Source organism: Diadema antillarum, unplaced genomic scaffold (assembly GCF_040938485.1).
Source record: "Diadema antillarum isolate AM-2024a unplaced genomic scaffold, OU_Dant_1.0 seq00000481_RagTag, whole genome shotgun sequence".
Taxonomy (NCBI): Eukaryota; Metazoa; Echinodermata; class Echinoidea; order Diadematoida; family Diadematidae; genus Diadema; species Diadema antillarum.
Window position 1 is genome coordinate 271,063 of NW_027271445.1, and position 21,174 is coordinate 292,236.

The 21,174-nt window shown below is 38.7% G+C and overlaps 1 protein-coding gene across 1 annotated transcript in view; it reads right to left on the minus strand.

Annotated features, from left to right (window-relative positions):
• Nucleotides 1–17,320: 17,320 nt before the first annotated feature.
• Nucleotides 17,321–21,174, minus strand: part of LOC139733479 (translation initiation factor eIF2B subunit gamma-like) — a 33,521-nt gene continuing 29,667 nt past the window's right edge. Inside the window, exons 11-13 of the mRNA XM_071644294.1 lie at nt 21,015–21,163; nt 19,404–19,507; nt 17,321–18,543 (exon numbers count right to left, since the gene is read on the minus strand). Of these exons, the coding sequence (XP_071500395.1) occupies nt 18,494–18,543; nt 19,404–19,507; nt 21,015–21,163 (303 nt within the window). The 3' untranslated portion in view covers nt 17,321–18,493. The remainder of the gene's footprint in view (nt 18,544–19,403; nt 19,508–21,014; nt 21,164–21,174) is intronic.

Sequence of the window (21,174 nt, forward strand, 5' to 3'; positions counted from 1 at the left end):
ATATATTATGAGTTTTGGTCCCCGTAACGTGCCTACATAATATGTGGCAAATGCGATATGAAATTCGACGCCAGCTACTGAAGATGATGGAGGTTCCGTTGTTGGTCGTGCTGCAATGGGGGGAAAGAACAATTTTAGATTATATTTCCTATACTGTACAGAGATGTGGCATGCTGTCACTCTTTTAATAATAGTAGGCCCCACGTGTGATGTGCTGGAAAGAAAATTAGTCTCACAATGTGCTTGTATGTACACATCGTGATTAAAAATACCGATTTATACAGAGCGGAAAAAATAAATACGTCAATTAAACATAGTAGTGTGTAATCCAGTCACTATAACGTAATATCCCAACTCTTTCAAGTGGCTGCAAAAGAAATTGATGCATAGCCTAAGAATCAAACTAGAAATGTCGCTACAGCGACTGGTTATACCCCCGCCAAACAACATTTCATAAGCTTTGGTCAAAACAACATTTCATAAGCTTTGGTCAAAAAACTGAGGAAGTAGTTAAATCCGCAAGATCTTTCCTTGATCTTCTGCCATTAATATGCCGTTACCATGGCAACGTACTTTCGGGTACTGTCGAAAAATGCGTCTTGCACATCTACAACCAAAGGCACACATCTGTACCAAGTTTCATGGAAATTGGGCAAAAACTGAGGAAGTAGTTTGCAACACAAAATTTTCCATCATTTTGGCTCATAATATGTGAGCTGTTACCATGGCAACATACTTTTTGTCACTGTCAAGAAATGTGTCATGCTGACCTATATCCTAAGACAAACATTCAATATGAATTCCATGAGAATTGGAAGAACACTGATGAAGCAGTTTTGCCATGAAGCATTTTGCCCTATATTTTACCAATAACATGCCGTTACCATGGCAACGCACTTTTTGCCACTGCGGAAATATGTGTCTTGCACATTAACATATTCAGATGAACATCTGTACCTAATTTCATAAAAATTGATCAAAAACTGTGGGAGGAGTTCGCGACGCAAGATTTGTACCCATTTTTGCCCATAATATGCCGTTACCATGGCAACGTACTGTTGGGTACTGTCAAAAAATACGTCTTGCACATCTACAACCCAAGGCACACATCTGTGCCAAGTTTTATGGGAATCGGTTGAAAACTGAGGAAGTAGTTCGCGACGCAAGATTTGCAACGGACCGACCGCCCGACCGACCGCCCGACCGACCGCCCGACCGCCCGACCGACCGCCCGACCGCCCGACCGTCCGCTGATTCCTATATACCCCCTTCAAACTTCGTTTGGCGGGGGTATAAATGAATTAACAGTGGGAGACTGAGGAGTCAGTCGATATTTCCATGTTCTAAAATGGATACAGCATGAAAATGATTAATGAAGAGAACTCGTAAGGGGACATACCTCTTTGATGACCGTCGAGTCCGATGGGAAATGAATATCCCCCACTCCTGCCGTGTCCAAAGAGCAATGCTGAGAAGATGCACGGATTCTCATCAGCCTTTGCTCCAGAGGACAACTTGTGATATCCTTCTTCGACCTGATATTGTCCCCAGCAGACACCCTCAGTGACTGTCTCAGAACCAACGGTAGTGACCACATCCCGGCTTGCCCGTCCCCACGAAAGGCGATCGGCGCAATCACAGTCATAGAGGACACTCAAGTAATGGTTAATGGAAGGACCCCTGGCCTTGGCTGTGGAGTTTAGGGTAGCGAACGCCACGGTCGATGCAGCAGGCGACAACGGTGGGACCACTGTCATGGTGGGAGAGCGCGCCTTGCACGCTTTGCTGTTTGCACATGCCCCATGGTAAAGCGTGAAGGCTACCACCAGTACCGGTTCTATGGACGAAATGAAGACCGTCTCTGATCCTCTTATCACAATCTTTTCCAGATTTCTCTCGATACGCCCGCTGCTCGTCCCAATGAGAGCTGTGTTGCCGCCGTCGTGTCGGTTAGACTTCATGATCTTAATCTTGGTCAGGACGTCCTCAACCGGTTCTGTCTGACGTCTGCCCTGTTGGGTGTTCGGTCCTCCAGCGAGCGGTCGGTAAATGAAATACTTGCCCCAGTTGGCTTTCGGAGGAAGCTGTTCCACCATGTAGCCACAACCACTTCGACGTGAATGACCAAGTTTAATCGTTCCACAGTCTGCACCAGACAAAACAGCGACAGGACCGGAAGCCGAAATATGCGTACCTGTTAAGTCATTCACACCTTTAATTTGAATGACTTCGTATTGTCTTAAATGCTGTGTTAATGATGATCCCATCTCGTGCACCGTTGATTCATAGATGATGTTGCGGGGAAAATTTTCGATGGTAACCCTGGTGATGGACGGCGATACACCGACTACAACAAATTGGGAGTGGCGACGAGTGTTTGTAAGGGGTTCGTCCACGGAGACGACGGTGTACTCAGTGCCGCCAGCCATGCCGCTATAGACGCTTACCGGGAGAGCCTGGAACCCTTCCGAGCGAGAGTGTTTGTTCTCAGCAGTCATTCCGTAGACGTAAATATCGTCACTCGCAACGACGCGGATTCCGTTCTGACCCAATTTAGCGCCACGCATTATCGCCTGGGTTGGGAGAGTAAGGGTGGACATTTCTCCCCGACCGAGGGTCAGAGAGGTGGCGTACTCCAGAAGGGGCATTGAAACATTCACGTTGACGACTTCGTCGGAATCTAAAGGTGCTGTGATGACGAGCCTCGGGCTAGACTCGGTGATCGCGTTGATTAACATACGATTGTCCATGAAGGCGAATACGAACTCTCGACCTTTGGACGATGGTTGCGGTTGAAAACGGAAATCATCTGCGTAATCAAAATAAGCAAAATTTAAAGAACATTTTAACATCGAACTTTCCCCATCATTGGCTTTTCATGACATCGATCTGCACAGACGAAAGCTAAGGAATACTTTCAAGTGCATACTTGTCATCATATATCTTTTAGAACTTCACTGTAAAACAACTACATATGAAGTACAGTTGTACAATTGGCACATGAGCAGGGTCATCCTTACGTGTATTTAGTTCTCAAACACTCTGTTATGTCCATCCTTCACTACTTAGCTATGTCAAGACCCTTTTTAATATGAAAATAAATTAACTTCAGCTCAGATCAATACGATCTTACGGGTTCGTCTTAAAATGATTTTAGTTTTTCTTTGACGTTAATTTTTGTAAAAGGACAATTAAGGCAGGACTATCAATCAGTTAAATCCAAATACAGCCTGCAGGGACTAGGTTTCATTGGATCAACTTTCTGCAAATGAAACAAAACATGCATTTGCCCTATCTATTGATAGCGTCACGTCAAGCTGATAACAGTGATGAGGTACTAGTACTTCGTCACCCGTTTAATAAATGTCTGTATACAAAGTTGTGTGCAAACTCTGGCAGGCAAAGTCGAAATCTTTAGGGTATCTCACCATGAATGTTGGCAGATGCCACATTCACAGCCAGCAGGGAGCAGAGCACGATGACGGTAGTGGCGGCACAGAGCTCCATGTTACCACGCTGCAGTATCAAAGCTGTGGAAGGCCACTTTGGTTTGATGCGATGACCATCTATCTCTGCCGGACACCAACTTCAGCGAGTCAGCAAGTCGTTCGAACACCGAACACGTTCACTAACTATTCATATCTGTGGATCCTCTCCAAATATATACAAAAGCCACACGTTTCTATTTCGTGGATAACTAATGAGTTCTGTTGCTATTGTTGTTGTTGTTTTTGCTGTTCAAAGCGCATGTGCGTTTACCATTCGCTTATATTTTTTTTCTATATCGGAGACAGGAAACTGTAAACCACACATTTGCGTGACCTTTCTATTGGTGCGCTATACTACCGGTGGTAATGTCATGGTCAATGCCAATGCATGTAGACACTTGTCATTAAATGAGGGCAAGTTAAAGTTACCCTACATTACAAAACAAAACCAAAAAAAAAAAAATGGTTGGAAAGTTGTGCTGCATGTCTAAATGTATATGCAGTAAGCAGGCAAATTCAATCTGGGCTGAAACAGTTATGATTAAACGCAAACACACAAAACGTTAGAAATTGCTGGTGATGGGGTGTGTGAGAGGAATGTTTATATTGGAGTTGACATTAATTTATAGCAGTAACTATCAATGTCACATTTTCAAGCTGAACTGGTAAATTTTATCAGAATGCTCGTAATGTGTCTTTATTTCATTCATCTCTCTGCGAAAATCTCGCTCTTTTGGTTCGAGGACTGAACTACGATATACATGTCACAAAATGGCCATTAATTAATTATATTCAAAAATATACTCTGATAAGATATGGCGCCCAGTAGGTGCCTTCATACCTTTTCGTTTCTTTTTCCTTTTAATAACGATGTTGTTTTTTTCTGTAGAATCCGTTGCATCATGCTGTAGTGCCTCGCTAACATTTACGGGCTTATTATCTGCAACACAATGGGATGGGAAATGAACTTAGAAATGAATTCAAACTATGCTAATTCTACTTGTCTGTCAAAATTAGATCGTTAGAATTGAAAGGGTGTTGGACTGTTCCACTTGCTTTCTTTAATAAGAAAAGCATAATCATGATGTCATAATTTTTAGAGTTACCAATTGTTTTATTTCGCTACACTTCACCACCACTATAAAGGGAACGCAAACCCAAAGAACAATTTGGATTGAGTGAAAGCAGCAACGTTGGTAGAACACATCACTGAAAGTTTGAGGAAAATCGTCCAATCGATGCAAAAGCTATGAATTTTCAAAGTTTTGGTGTTGGAACCGCTGGATAAGGAGACTACGAGAGGTTATGACGTATGAGTGGACAACAATACAAAGAAAATATAAAGGAAATTCAACAAAAATTCACTTTTCTAGCATTATGAAAGAGCACTTGACTAACCGCTTTCAAAAAGCAGGGGGAATAATTGATACCCTTAACATGTGTCAGTATCAAGTTGATGGAATTTGTAATTTTCATGAAAAATGAAATTTTGTGGAATTTTCTTTATATTTTCTTTACATTGTTGTCCACTCATACGTCATATCATGTAGTAGTCTCCTCATCCAGCGGTTCCAACACCCAAACTTTAAAAAATCACAACTTTTGCATCGATTGTCCGATTTTCTTCAAACTTTCACTGATGTGTTCTACCAATGTTACTGCTTTCATTGAATCCACATTGTTCTTTGGGTTTGCGTTCCCTTTAAAGACATGTACTGGCTTTTAAGATATGACATTCTTCAATAAAACTGTTACTAAGTGATTGTAATCTTATTTTTTCCTTTATCATTCATTTTGGAGAATCTCCAGAGGAAATGTACAAGAGAGGCATTGTGCGATCTACTTGACTAAAATGTTATCTTACAGCGGTGATTGCTTCTGAGCAAAATAAGACAGCTTGTAAAATGTAATAAAGCAAATGCACATTCTTGTCATTTCGAGAATGTTTTCCTTGTGGAAAACGAAAAGGATTAGTCTATAGTAACCAATCAAAGAAGAGAAAGTAGAAGATACATTTTACTATCAACTCGCTCTTTTATTCCGTTGCTTTTGAGCATGGGAAAGCAGCTTGTAGGGAGGAAAGGTTGCATGCCCCGTGCTCCATATTTTACTTCATTTCATATAACATTGTTTTTCACGGTTTATGGACATGCTCGCTGTTTTAAGCCACGTGGGCCATTCCTATTAGAGCTAATTGCCATCTCTCTCTCTCTCTCTCTCTCTCTCTCTCTCTCTTTCTTTAAAAGTAATACCTGATATGTCCATTCCCCAAGCCTGATTTTTTCCCAAATCTAATTCCTAAATCCTAACCAATTCCTAAAACACTATCTTAATCATGTCCTTAATGCTCACACCGAGATTGACTATGCGTTCTTAACGAGACAATGAGTTAATTCTATCAGAAATCAGAAGTTTCTTACACTTCCAGCAATCCTACGCTCTAGATAATGGCAACACAGCGTCGAGGAGCAGCATCAACAGTGGAGAAGCATCGTTAAAGGTGAACTCGATATCTGAGGTGGTCACCTTCTTCTGCATTCGTTCAATGCTAATCATTTGACTACATATCCGTACATGAATTAGGAAATAAATATTTCTACTTATATGACGACTTGATTGCGTCTTGAACATTACTAACAAATATAAGAAAACCTAAAGAAAAAAAAATCCACTGTGACAAAAGAACCCTCTTAACTTCTCCCGTAAAGTCGTGAAAAGTAGGAAGAAGTCACTGTGAAAGGGACAAAGGGATGAAGAGACCTTTGGGTTACAGTTATCAGTGGTTGTTATTATTGGTCTCTTTTGGCTGCCTTAAAGCTGGCAAACTTTAAAATAATAAATAATTAGTAATAGATAATGGTAATAATGATAATATTAATAATGATTATGATTATGATAATTTAAATGATAATAGTTCAGGAGTTACGATATAATTGTATGAAAAGTGTTGATATTTTCCTGAGCATCGATTGGGCTTGCAACAGAAGACTAGTACAATCAAAATTTGGGAAAGGAGAAAAAGTATCCGAAAAGTCACCTCCTTCCACCCTCTCCTGACACACCCCCACGGACATCCTGCCAGCGGCAGTGAGATACAATTTTTCTCCCATTTCTCCCGGTTCTTAATCAAGTTCAAGTACTTTCGTTTCGGTGCAGTGGCATATATATGGACATATGCGATAGCTTCCGAAGGATATTGTGTAAGCGATAATAGCATACCGCGGCGTTTCTTTACACCGCCACTTCCGCGCAGATCTGCAGGTGGCAGGGATCCATACGAGAGTGGCCTGACACGCTCTTGTTTTCGTCAGGAAAAACTTGACACTGATTGGCTGACCATCTGCACGATTACTTTTTTCATTGGCTGGAGTTTTCGCGCAGGCAAGAATGAAAACTAAAGAAAGTTACTTATCTCTTCAAGATATCCCGATTTCGGTCAGAAGACAATAGAGCCAGCAGGGAGAACAAAAGGGGGCACAAAAGATGTGCAGGCATGCATTTAGGCTGCGGAGATAAATCGCTGTCACAGTATGAGTTGAAATCTTTACCGTAACTCCACCCATATCAGTATTTTTTCGAAGGAAAGAATGTCTAAAATAGATACTCAAGCACGAAAAAGAGCAGACTATGAGATTAAAAATTCAAGACACTTCAAAAGGGTACATCAAGGGCAGAACAAAAAACGTTTCATATCTGAGGTTATGGAATTCTCACGATTATTCTGTTTTCAAGAAACCGTATCAGGGCAATTACCCCCGAGGACAATTACCCCCGACTAAATACTGCTTAGTGATAAGGTTAGAGTAAAGATTAGGGTTAGGTTAGGATTAGGTTCACGATTAGGATTATGGTTAGGGTCAGGGGAAGGGTCTGGGGTAATTGTCCAGGGTGTAATCGCCCTAGAACCCAAGAAACACATGCTGTTGATTACAACCATTATCATAACAACACAAACTTTAATGGTGGAGTAGTACACAGTGCATTGGTCGTCTTATCGAGAGTATCCATCGGATTTGCAATGTGTGTTGGAGAATGTTTGTTTGTTTGGGTTTTTTTTGCCCTAAAACCTGAAAGTCGCCATTGCTATAGAGTCATCACAAATCTAGAATTTGACTGACGTCTTCTGTTTGAATTCATCAAACTAAAACAGAAAAAAATCTGGTGAATGTAATTTGGTTAAAGGTCAATGGGAGATTGGTCAGAGGATGACATCAGCATCTCATCTAATTTGCATACGTGACATGTGACCGATGTCACGAAGACAAGTCATGTGAAGGTTTCCTTTAAAGGTCCACAGCTTACTTCGTCATAATCTAGCGATAACATTGTTCGACGTTCATTCGTCTTTCTAACGCGATTGAACATGGAGTGGAATCTTCTTTCAACCACAAATATTGAGGTCACATTTTATTGATGTGATTAAAAACCGTGACTAGGCACTTCACACTACAGTGGTGAGTCTCTTTCCCGTACATTTTTTTTTTCGATTTTTTTTTTTCTAATGGTAAATTCACCACTGTTTGGAAAAGTTTACCTATATACTTCCTTTGATAGAGAAAATCATCGATGAAATAAAAGGCCATTCCTTGTTTAAGCTGAATGTGACAGTAAGCAGAATGGATCAAAGTTAGCATGGGAGCGGAAGTTTCATTAAAACATGACCTAGATTGATTATGAAATTTACACAGTGCATGCAGTTTAATATGGTATCACGAAGCAGCTGCGATCTTATAAATACATGTGTACGGAGGGAGACAACTGATAAAAATTTGTCATAGCACAACATCTTTGCTTCTCGACTACATGCCAAACTAATTCTTTCATGATCTTTTTTTTTTTTTTTTGAGAGGGCGGGGCGTCTGATCTCCATCAAATTGTCAACCTTCGTTTTGTGAAGACAAATCTACTGATGTCATCACAGTCACTTTAAACATGACGCTGAGTTTCCTTTAAACAAGTAAAAAAGGAAATGAAATGACTCTTGCATGCTTTTCAAGCGTTTTGTCCTTCAACAGGCACAGCGTGTATCCCATGCCCCCTTTGGCTGCTGATCACCTCCTATTTCCCGATGGATTTCCTCCCTCGAATGACGTACATGATTGTATATACTGTATCGCAACAGGCTGACAGGTTTTGTTATATATATGCGTCAAGCGTGTGTCGTTCTATAACCACTCGCGTTCGATAACTTGGATAAGATCAATCACATATAACTCTTTCACACTCAATAGGCATGCATGTATGTATGTAGCATGTATAGTACACATATTTATATACATATCATGAAGTACATTGTACATACATATTTGAGAGAATGTTGATAACCAAACTGACGAAATTGAAAAAGAGATACGAACAGAGAGGGAAGTTAAATATACCTCGTCTTGCTAACGGACAACTTTTATATTTTCTTGTCGATAGACCAAAATGGGTCCAAAATAATTGTCTCATTTAGATTAACCCTACTCTGGACCAATACATTTTGTTTATATGTTATTAATTATGCTGAGATGGAGAAACACAAACTTGAACTTAAACTACTTTTTACAAAACGAAGAAACTATAACAGCAACACTTTGTGTCACGAAGTTGTCGGTGAAAGTAACAAATTTAGATAGTATATAATTTCTCGTACAAAATATAATAATCTCATTGACAGTCCGTGGGGAACATTTGTCTGATGGATAAGCTCTTTTTGATAGTCTTGTTTGCTTTCATAGATTAAGTAAAGAGTAAAAGTTTCACAATGCTGACAAGAGAGAAAAAAAAAAACACGAGCAAACAAACAGAAAAGTTTCATCACGATTGTACGTGTTATAATAAGTTATAGAATGCCAAGTCTAAAGTTTCGAGTGAGACGGTCTTGCAGCTGTATCATCTGCAAAAAAAACCCCAAACAACAAACAAAAACAAAACAAAACAAAACATAGTTTTGATGGCATATTTTATAAGAAAAACCCCGGGAGATCTGTGAGGCGAATAAGTCTTTCTCTCAATGATTTTGCATATGATTATGATTGTGACTAATTCACTGTTTCGCGAAACAATGTGAAATTACATGACTTTCTTTTTCTAAGGTCCGATTCTACTTTATAGCAATTATTTAAGTTTGCTCCCGAAGTAAATTATAATAAAAAGCTAATTTTCCCTTTAAGATGCATGAAAAACGTCATTTGTATTTAAATAGACAAATGGAAATAACTTAGAATTATATTATCGCTAACGTAATGGTCATTAAAAGCTAAAACTTGAGACTCGTGTGCAGATCGGATGAATTTATTTTAATTTGACCGAGTCTAGAAACTAATGTATGTTAGGGACGACGAGAGAAAGACGGTGTGTAATTATTCCTATTATACTGTCAATGATTAATTAATGCAATGACGGAAGAAACTGTAATGAAAAATTAAGGATAACTAAATTTGACGTTACTTTCATTGACAGAAAAAAAGAACCTGCTGATGAGAGGATTGGTAGATTACAGGAACAAATACATCAGCAGGGGACGGGACAACGAAAAAGAAAATGCTCTTGATTCTTTCTATTTCTCAGTCGTTAAATGTGTATCAGTTACGTCCTGTAATTTTTTATGCCTGTTATTATGAACGACTTCTGGACAGGGCAGAAGAGAAAACGGAAGAAGGACAATCATCTTCGAATTAGGGGGAGGAAAATCAAACTTCTCGAATGAGAGTGACGACGTGGCATGTCAGGGTGACATATCCGAGTGTTTGATGAGTTATTTTTTTTCACTGCCTTTTGTACAATCTGTTTGCGCTTTTCTGCGATGCCTTGCGCGCGAAAAGGGCAGAACAATTTGCTAATAGACGGGAAATGAACCGGAGGCGAGCTTGCGTCCAAAGCGCACGTGCACTGCAACGGTCTTAACTCCCATGTTTTCTCGCACGTACGGAGGTGACAAGTGTGTGAGTGAGAGAACAAAACTGGGGCATTTCTTCATTTTTTCCTTTTGGAAGATGTAGACGATTAAAAAGGATAGGAGAAATCAGACTTCCCGAGGAAAGATAATCTTCCATCACCATCAATCAGGCTGAAAATGTCCGTGCATGTGATGTGTCGCGGAATATGCTCCGATGCCAATATAGTCCGAACCCTTACCCTTGTTACTTCGTAATCCGGTTTCCTAATATACAGTAGGACTGACAGGCAAATTACTGCTCACTCGAAAGTCAACCTGACACTTGTGGGAGAGAATTATTGGCACCTTCTTCAGCTGCAGAGATAATTGGTGCGTGGGTGCTCCCCAGACAGACACAAACTTATGTTTTCTAAAATTGAAACAGAAGAAAAGGGAAAGGAAATAACAATTAGATATAATTGGACTTTTGGATAAGTCACTCTGCGCAGTCTTTGTTGTATCAATTGCGTTTATATATATATATATATATATATATATATATATATATATATATATATATATATATATATCTTATGCGCATTTATGGCTTCTTACACGACTCCGTTTAACGGCGATAGTAGAGGAAAGGTTGTTAGCTATTCTTTAAAAGAACCGAGATTGAAGACGTTAAGTTTTATCCCTAACTTATTTTTCAATTTAAACCCTCTCTTAGTCTCTCTAACGTAGCATGGAGATGCGGAAAACAGGTCGAGCCATGTAACATAAACTGCTAATGAATGCAAGAGGAAACTCAATGGCCCGTATTAAATGTGTAGGATTTTATCTCAAACCTCGCTCTCAGTGCGCTCTTGTAATGTCGTTTAATTGTTGTTTAAATCAGGTAAACCCTGTATAACTCCAGTCACAGAATTTCGGTCTGCGTGTAGTGCAATTTCTACGCAAATTTAGACCTTGTGTGTGATATGTAGTTTAGGTTGGTTCCAGGAATGGTATGGGGAGGTGTTCCAGAGCTGATACTTAAATCAATATTCAAACATAAGTTTTCATATCTATCAAACAATAATTTGAATATTTGACTCAACAGCAGCGTGATTTTTACTTTGTGTGAATGTCCTGTGGCCTCAAAATTTGTGCGTATGTTTATAATATTACTTTGATTCTACGAGCATGATCACAATCAACCCCTTGCTGTCTGTATCAAAATAACCTCATTTATTATTTCTTCATGTCCTGATCAAAAATGTAAACTGACTACTTACATGATACGTTTATACACCGCATAAACCTCGGTAGAATAGAGAAATTTTGAAGGTACTAAAAAAAACCTATTGATATGTAAAATATATAAGTGCGCAGATACGCAAACTGCTCTGAATATTGGTGTAATTTAGACCAAAACACAGTAATACATCTAGAGACAGCCCTGTCTGGTTCATTAAACGTATTAACCAAGACGCATCGAAGTCTGACACTATCTAAAAAAAAAAAAAAAAAAAAAAAAAAAAAAAAAAAAAAAATTACGACATGTCAGATCCGATCTAATTCGTGGTTTCTCAAACGGGATCAACCCGAAGAGTGCGCACGTGCCGCTGAGGATTGCCCCGACCCCGCCCACTTTTCGGGCTCGCGCGCAAATTGATATTGTTGTATAGTTCCTGTTGTGACGTCTCGAGAGAGGAGTCGGAGAACTCGAGACCTGGAAAATATGTCACCGGTGTAATCATTCCACGGGGCATCATTTTCACGAGCCATCTCCATACACTGTACCCCTTCCCCATCTCTCTCTTCCCTCTGTCTTTCCATCTATCGTTTTTCTCTCTTTCTGTTTGTCGCTGTTTGTCTTTCTCTCTCTCATTTTCTCTTCATCCTCGTCCACTATCTTTCATCTCTCTCTCATCTGGTTTCTCAATTTCAAACTCGATCTATCCATCTTTCTTTTTTCTCTCTCTCTGTCGGTCTGCTTGGCTTTCTTTCTCTCCTTTTATCTTCACCTTATGGTATATACCTTTTTTCTCTCTTTTTATCTTCGCCGTAGTATAAGTATATACCTATTTTATCTCTCTTTTTATCTTCACCTTAGTATAAGTATATACCTTTTTTCTCTCTTTTTATCTTCACCTTAGAACAAGTATATACCTTTTTTCTCTCTTTTTATCTTCACCGTAGTATAAGTATATACCTTTTTTTCTCTCTTTTTATCTTCACCTTAGTATAAGTATGTACCTTTTTTCTCTCTCTTTTTATCTTCACCTTGGTATAAGTGTATACTTTTTTTTTCTCTCTCTCTCTTTTCTCATCTATCTTTCTCTCTCTCTCTCTGCCCCTACCCCTCCAATCTTTTTTTTTAATCTAAATCTCTCTTCCTTTCTTCTTTTTCTATCACCTCTCCTTGTATCTGCCGACTATCCTTCTCTCTATCTATCTCTCTTTCTCCCTCTCCTGACGTCATGCCTCGATCTGATTGCTCCTTTTCACGAATATGCCCGAAAAGTACGGAGAACCCCCATTTTTTCTGCACGGGAATATATCCTTAATTCCATATTAATATCATATTCCTTTGTATTGACATCTCAGGGTTTTCTCGCACCTGCCCTTCGGCCCTGACGCTATCCATGGGTAAGTGTGTAATTGATGATAAACAAGAGCCATAAACGTGACAAAATTTGACTGGCGTCAGTGCAGGCTTATTGTGACCAGTTTAAAAAAAAAAGAACTTAAAGGGTGTCAGAGTAATATTACGTTCCAACTTCCAACACACACATTCCTAATGCTCTCTTCCTTCTTCTCTTTCTCTTTCTTTCTTTCTCTCCCTCTCTTTCTTATAAAGGTAGAACAAGCCTGACTCAAAAGTAAATCCACACAAGGATCTTCAACAACAAGAACAACAACAAGAACAACAAAGCCAAAAGAATCCTTTTAAGAAAGAGGTTTGGATTGTAGACACGTTAAAACCCAATGACTTTATCAATACTTCTTTCTGACAACACTACACACATCTTGTATCCTACCATGATACTGCCTGTATAAGACGGTCTATCATCGGGACTGACTTTTGGCTGTCAAAGTGTGGTGTTTACAGCGTCTTGGACTTGGCTGAAGAGTATAATAATCGATTCTAGTTTTGTTCTTTATCTGTTCACCTAATTCAGGGTGAAGGTTTGTAATCACGAATTTTAACATCTTTCAGTGTAGAAAGTGCTACAGTAGTTATCAACATCCTCTTATGCATCCAATTCATTTGAACGTGAGAAAATAGGCACCCATTTCAAAGTGATTTGGGGTACAATCACAACTTGATTATCCACAATCTCTCATTCTAACAATTTAGTTTGGATCAATGAGCATGAAATTCTGACAAAATTGTGATCAATTCAATTTCGTGCCTGATCTATATCTACCAGCTACATTAAAAAAACTGAATCACCTTACACTTCAAAAAAAAAAAAAAAAAGTTTGATGGTCAGTAAAGCATAACTTTTTTATTTTTTATTTTTTGCACTCTTTGCCTTCTCATCAAGTAGTCAACTGTCCACGGAAAAATCTTTCATCTTTCTTTTTTTCACACACCAAAGAACTTCTGGTTTGACTTCTTCACACTCACTTTTGTCTGCTAATGTTAAATAAGGAAAAAGGGGACAAAAGTGGGGGACAAAATTTGATGTAACGCATTCAGAAATTCCCCATTGTTAACCATCAATCTGTAAACACTTTTGAGTGTTAGTCATGGACAAATACCAATTTATATGAAAGATACCATTTTTGTATACGCCATGAAGCATCCACCTGTTGACAATATATTTATTTGATGTATCTCTACCTCATAAAATAAATAAGACCATTTCCTGACAGATGCATGCAGAGGCTATTTGCTACATCTTGCTTTTTCAAAGTAGTTATTTGATAAATTTGATCATATATGGAAGGAAGAGTTCACATAAATCAAATAGGCGATTTTCATAACATATTCAAATTTCATGCATACCTTTTAACAGAGGTTGTTCTTGACATACTGAAAGCTTGTCCAAGACTTGTTCGACATAGCAACAAGTAATATACAGTGCACTCCCGTTATAACGAACATGGTTATAACAAAATTCCGCTTACAACAAAGTAAGAATTCAGGCCATAAAATTATCCACTTTATGTATTTTTATTGTTTATTTGTTCGGTTATAACGAAATTTCCATATAACAAAAGAAAACTGCCGGTTCCGAGGACTTTGTTATAATGGGAGTCCACTGTACGAAATTGGATTATCCTCACTTAAGAAGAGCATGTTAATGGAATAGCTCGTTTCTATCTTCTTAAGAATGAAACATCCATAAATTTGAATACATTAAGAAAATGGCTAATTAACCCCAAAATGTTTTTAACCAAACAATATTGTAACAAATAACAGTTCATGTCTGGCTGATGATTTACAGATTAATGCAAAATATTATGTGAAGTAAAGATGTATTCACACTCACATCTAACCGGTACATTCAGTGAAAAGATACTTATGGCAATGAAAAATGGTAAAGATTTTGCAGGTGTATATGCTATCCAACTTCAGAAATATTCATTCTTAATGCACTTGCTGCTAGACTGTTTTATACAGTGCAATCCCGTTATAACGAACACGGTTATAATAAAATTCTGGTTACAACAAAGTAAAAATTCAGGCTGGAACATTATCCAGTCTATGTATTTTTATTGTTTATTTGTTCGGTTATAACGAAATTTTGATATAACGAAAGAAAACTGCCGGTCCTGAGGACTTTGTTATAATGTGAGTTCACTGTAATAGCCAGTAGGAACCTTCAAGCCCCACAGACAAATGTTGACCCGTTTATTGTTATGGCAAGGATTTGCGTTGTGCATTTCTCAAATAGTTCTCAAGCTTATTGGGAGCTTTTGATTGAGGACACGGATGTTAATTTTTGCATGTCGTGTGCAAACTCCTGCTATTAGCATAGTTACGAGCTTGAGGTCCTGCAACCACTCAATTCTGCAATGGTAGTAGGCCGAAATAACATTCTAGAATTACCGACGTAGAAGGGAACAATGCTGTTTAAGATGTAATAAACACATTTCACAAAAACAGCGCGCTCACACTATGCGAAATTATGCGTAGTTTGCTCCCTGATATAAACTTCAAAATTTGAGCTCCCAGGGATTATTGATGCTTTGCTGGTTTTCACGTCATTTCATGGAATTTTGGTTTTCCTGATCCTTAAAGTGTCAACAGGAAATTCTGCCAATGGATACAGCAAGACGCGAGTCATGTGACAGTTTCTGACCAATCACAGACCTGGAATTCTGGTGCAAACCTGAAGGAAATAGTTTTTTTAACTCCACGTCACGGAATGTCTCTGAATTTTGCTAGTTCCTGACCTGTATCGAAATAAAATTGAGAAAACATGCCCTAAAAGCCATACGATACACTTTAGCAAACATAGCATACACCATACCAGGTATCTTAGAGGGGAATGGACAATTTCATGCTATTTTTTTTTGTGTCAAACATGAAGGATCTTTTTTTCTAAATACAACACTGAACTTTGAGAGCAATTTTGATAATCCAGATTTTACTTTTCTCTTTTATTTTGATCATGGGCATATCTGTTGATATTTTCTCTTTCATTTGATGGTAAAATTGTCAAAAACCGTCTAGAAATACTTGTTCTACATGAACATGTTTATGACCATGTGTCTGCATTACGTACATACAAGCGTCGCTCAGCTGTGCATACGACTTGAATAAATATGTGCTATTTCACTTGCGCTGCGCTCTGACTGAACAGCAAATAAGAATATGCAAATGAGTCCGCTGATGATGTCATCACCATGTGTGAAAGTTGTTATGGATTGTTTTCATTGGGTAATCAAGACCATGACCTGCACAATAAAGTCATTCCTTTGCCCTCTATAGCAGCATTACAGTCACTACCATTTCCTCTCCGCCATTATAAACTGGTAGAATAGTGACTGCTTCAGTAGAATTACCACTCAAAATTTGATTTATTCATATCTGCTACGTCTGCTTCATATGATATGTGTCCGAGTAAAGTATGACTGTACTGGACAGACATGAACGTCACATGTTGGCTTAAAGGGACTATAAAGTACTGGTTGAGGTGGGAATTCATGTTTTGAACATTCCTAAGTGAGATAATGAGAAACCTCTTATGAAATATGAAAGAGCATGTAATTTTAAGAAGGATTCAACATTTATTTGATGAAAATTGGTTTTCAAATGGCTGAGATATCCAAGAAAGAGATAATAATAAAATGCGACAGGCCACGCCTTTTATTACGATCTCTTTGTTTCACCTTGTTTTTGGATATCTCAGCCATTTTAAAACCAATTTTCATCAAATAAACTTTTGATATCCCTTAGCATTGCATGCTCTTTGACATCTCATAGAGTGGTTTCTGAATATCTCGCAAAACGTTAAAAGATAAATCCTCACCTCAACCAGAACTGTACACACCCTTTAATGCAGACAGATGTGAACAGCACGTGCATTATGGGCACCCATGCCCCTCCCGCACCAGTTTTGCTGATCCTGTGATGACATGGTTGAAACATCAATACATAAGTACAGAAAGGAACAGCAATTCACTTGAAAACATGTTAATCGTTTATTCTTAACGATTTCATCCACGATGTCACCTAAAATGTTTTGAGCACTACACATGTACGTGTAGACAGCCCTCAATATCGTCATTACTTTTATTATCATGATGGTCATCATTATCATAATTCTTCAAATAAGCATCTTTATCATTTTCTATCATTACTATAATAATTATCATTATCATTCTTATGATTATCATTATCACAGTTATCATTATCAATATTATAATAATGATAATGATTATCAATATTCCTTGTAGTACACTGTATTTGCATTATTATGCTTTTTTTGACGATGTGGGTATTCCTCCACATATTGCATACCTATGTACTAGATCCCAGGGGGTTGATTTGCGTGGTATACTGTATACACCATACATATCACTGGGTTTTATTTTCGCCAAATTTCGCAAGCCATGTGCCATTTACAAATTTTACAACACGCAGAGATATCAACTCTGATTCCAAATGAGCTATAGATACTAATTTTGCTCTCTGAAAATGAGTGAATAATACCAATTTCACTGTTCATATGATTGCTGTATTAGATGATCCTAAATCCTACTAGCGGAAGTTCCAATTTGTGAAAAATTAGACTCGCTAAGTATATGGTGTATACAGGAACTTTGAGTCTCCCGCAAGATAGACCTCACTGACGTCAGAGGAAAGCTTGGTTCTCTGGGCAAACTAGGCTTTCTGTTTTCACTTGGTCTTTCTGATGAGCACTTTCTCTTGATAGTGAAAGCATTTTAAGTCCCTTTGCCATAGCAATAGCCAAATTAATGGAATAAATGTGAGGCTACTATCATGAATTTACTATTTGAAAGAGCATAATTAATGATGGGTCAGTTGCTGTGTGTATTGTAAAACCCTCTTTTATTAATTGATCAAACCCCATGCGTGAATATTTGCCAGTTAGTGTTTTCTTCTAGAATCAGGCAGAGATGTCCACTGAGACATTCCAGTTTCTCCCCGAGGAAAACTGATGTAGTTTATTTCAAGATACATACTTTTTTAAGGGCGCTAATGGTCACCATCCCAGGCTATATTCTGGCAAAAATTCAGATAAGGAGAGCAGATGAATTGGAGGGGTACCTCATTCTTCAATGATATTTGGTGACAAACAACAATCACAGATCCTCCACAGTCACTCACTGCCTTGTGGAATATTCTCTTCTGGAATTTGATGCAGTCTCACTTTTCTTCAGTTTCTAATAATGTTCCTTTACTTTCCCCATCTCACCAGGCTAAACAATTCCTTCCTCTTTATGGATCACATTCACTAAGCTCTTCGTCTCTCTCCATGTCCTTGCACAGAGAGGGTAGCTTGAGAGAATGTCTGATGACGACTGTAAGTGGTTGGACAGAGAGTGATGGTCAGTTTTGAACCAGCCCTGTGATCCTATGGTCATCCATCCAGCTGAGAAACTCCAACCAATGACCTTACTCTCCTAAGAGTCTGCTGTCAGTTTGGGAAGCTGGTGTCCTCTGGCAAGGTCAGGCTCAGAACTCAAACTTCAAACTCTCGCCGACAACTTCTCCGCTGTATGATGCTGTTGATTTGAAGAATGATTTGAAAAATACAAAACAAAACAGAGCCATGTATTAATATTAAGAGAAAGGAAAAAGATGAAGTGTAAAGAAGAATGATAAAATCATACATATCTGTTTTTACAGCAATTATTACACTTTCTGTAAAAACATTTACTAAAACCTGCAATAGGTGTTCGCAAAATATGTAATAGAAAATAATAGAAAAGGATAGAAAGACACAAATGCAGGGAGAGGAAGATAATACCACTAAAATAGAAAACAAAACCAAAACACAAAGGGAATGCATATTCATCATCATCATCATCATCATCATCATCATCATCACAATATCATGTAACAAGACATTCCACTATCGCTTGATTAACTACAATCATGTAACAGCTTGAATTGATTGTCAAATGTGTAGAAAGTGGTGCTTGAATTTGTGTATACTACACGTGATTCTCATGATCAAGACAAATTTCTATCATTCATACATAGAGGGTAGTTATTTCTGAAACTAGAAAATGCAGTACTGTTCACTCTAGTGGTTAACAATGCAGAAATAGGGTTCAAATTTGGTTGCTATTTCAGGGGGGCATTTCATGAAGGAACTTGTCGGAAAAAATATCTGGCAAGTCAATTATATCCGACAAGTTTTGAGAAATTCTTAAGTCAGATTGGCTGATTTCTCTGAACTTGTCGGATATAATTGACGTGTCGGACATTTCATCCGACAAGTTCCTTCATGAAATGCCCCCCAGACTATGTGCATGTTGTCAAAGACAGAAAGTCAATGTGGTAGTCTTCTGGGTGGGGAAACACTCGAACAGAGCTGCAGGATGTTTCACTGATTGCAACGGTCCAATCGTCCACTCACCGTTCTCTGCCACGTGGTGTGAGGAGCCAACGATGCAGTCCTTCAGCTCTGTGTTCCTGTAGATCTGGGCGTCTGGACAGATGACCGACCCTTGGACGACGCACCTTGGAGAGAGAGACAGAAGAGTGAGGAATCGTGTCAAGATTATTGCTGGATGCGCATTACAACCTGCACTGCAAAAAAAATATTTAAAAAAACCGTATCTCACACTTCCTTCTTAAGACTTCCTGGAATTTCCTTACATAGACCTTCTGGGGAGACACACACTGGTCTATGTCGATGCAGAAATGACGATGGGCTTTACAGGAAGGTGGAATATCTTTACACAAAGTGAGCTAAGATATATCTGGCAAGTAGTTATTTAGGTAGGCATGTAGGTGGATAGTATAGACAGTGCACTCCCGTTACAACGAACACGGTTATAACGAAATTTCGTTATAACGAAGTAAAACTTTTGGTCCCAAAATTATCGCCATTAATGTCTATGGTACAAAATTCGCTTATAACGAACACGGTTATAGCAAAATTTTCATTATAATGAAGTCTTTTCCGAGCCGAAATTTCGTTATAACGAAGTAAAACTTTTGGTCCCAAAATTATCGCCATTAATGTCTATGGTACAAAATTCGCTTATAACGAACACGGTTATAGCAAAATTTTCGTTATAATGAAGTCTTTTCCGAGCCCCACGGACAAAGAAAAACAAAAGAAATGTGCTCCGTTATAGCGAAATGCGGATCGCTTTCGATAATTCGTAGCGGAACAAGCATGGGCGAACGCTTCACACCACAGTGTGTTCGCTCCGTGTGTCACGCACAGTTTCCGTCAATTTTATGCTCTCTTTGATGTAATATCCAAACGAAATTTAAAAGGTACAGTGCTAGTGTACCATTCCGTTTAACATATCTGCACAGGGTAAGATTAGTATTCAACAAACAGAATATGATATATGCCATGCGTGGTTTCCTTGTTTTTGTTATATATTATATTTGTTCGGTTATAACGAAATTTCGTTATAACGAAAGAAAACTGCCGGTCCCGAGCATTTTGTTATAACGGGAGTGCACTGTACATATTAGTAGCAGCAGCAGTGGGCACAACTGTAGCTGGAGTTCCATATATACTTTGTGATAATTGGTGTATACAGTAGTAATAGTGGCAGTAATGGTAGAAGTAGAAGTAGAAGTAGAAGTAGTAGTAGTAGTAGTAGTAGTAGTAGTAGTAGTAATACCAACTAGTACTAGTAAAAGTAAAAGCAGTAGTAATTGGAGTAATAGTAGCAGTAACAGTAGTAGTGAGAGTAGCAACAAAATTATGGATCAATGTAGAAGAAGAGCAGCAGTAATAGTAGTAGTAGTACTTTTAGTAACAAAAGTAGTTTTAGTAACACACAACAACAACAACACAATCCAGACCATAACATGGCCAAATGAATTCCAAATGGTTAAACCAGGTAGCACATAATGTTGAAATTCAAAGCACTATGTACTTATTTTCACAGAGTAAGCACACCTGATAGGTGCTGAGGTGGGGTGGGGGGGGGGGGGGGTGGAGGAGGGGGTGGGAGGGGGTGGGAGGATAGGACATTCAACACCTGATGTGTCCACTCACCCTTCGTTAATGGTCACATGGTTCATGATGATGGAGTTGGCTATCTTGACCCTGTCGCCAATAGTGCAGTGTCTGCCGATGATGGATCGTTTCACGGACACCTTATCCCCAATAGAGGACCCCTCGCCTACTACACAGTCTTGACCGATCTACATTCCAG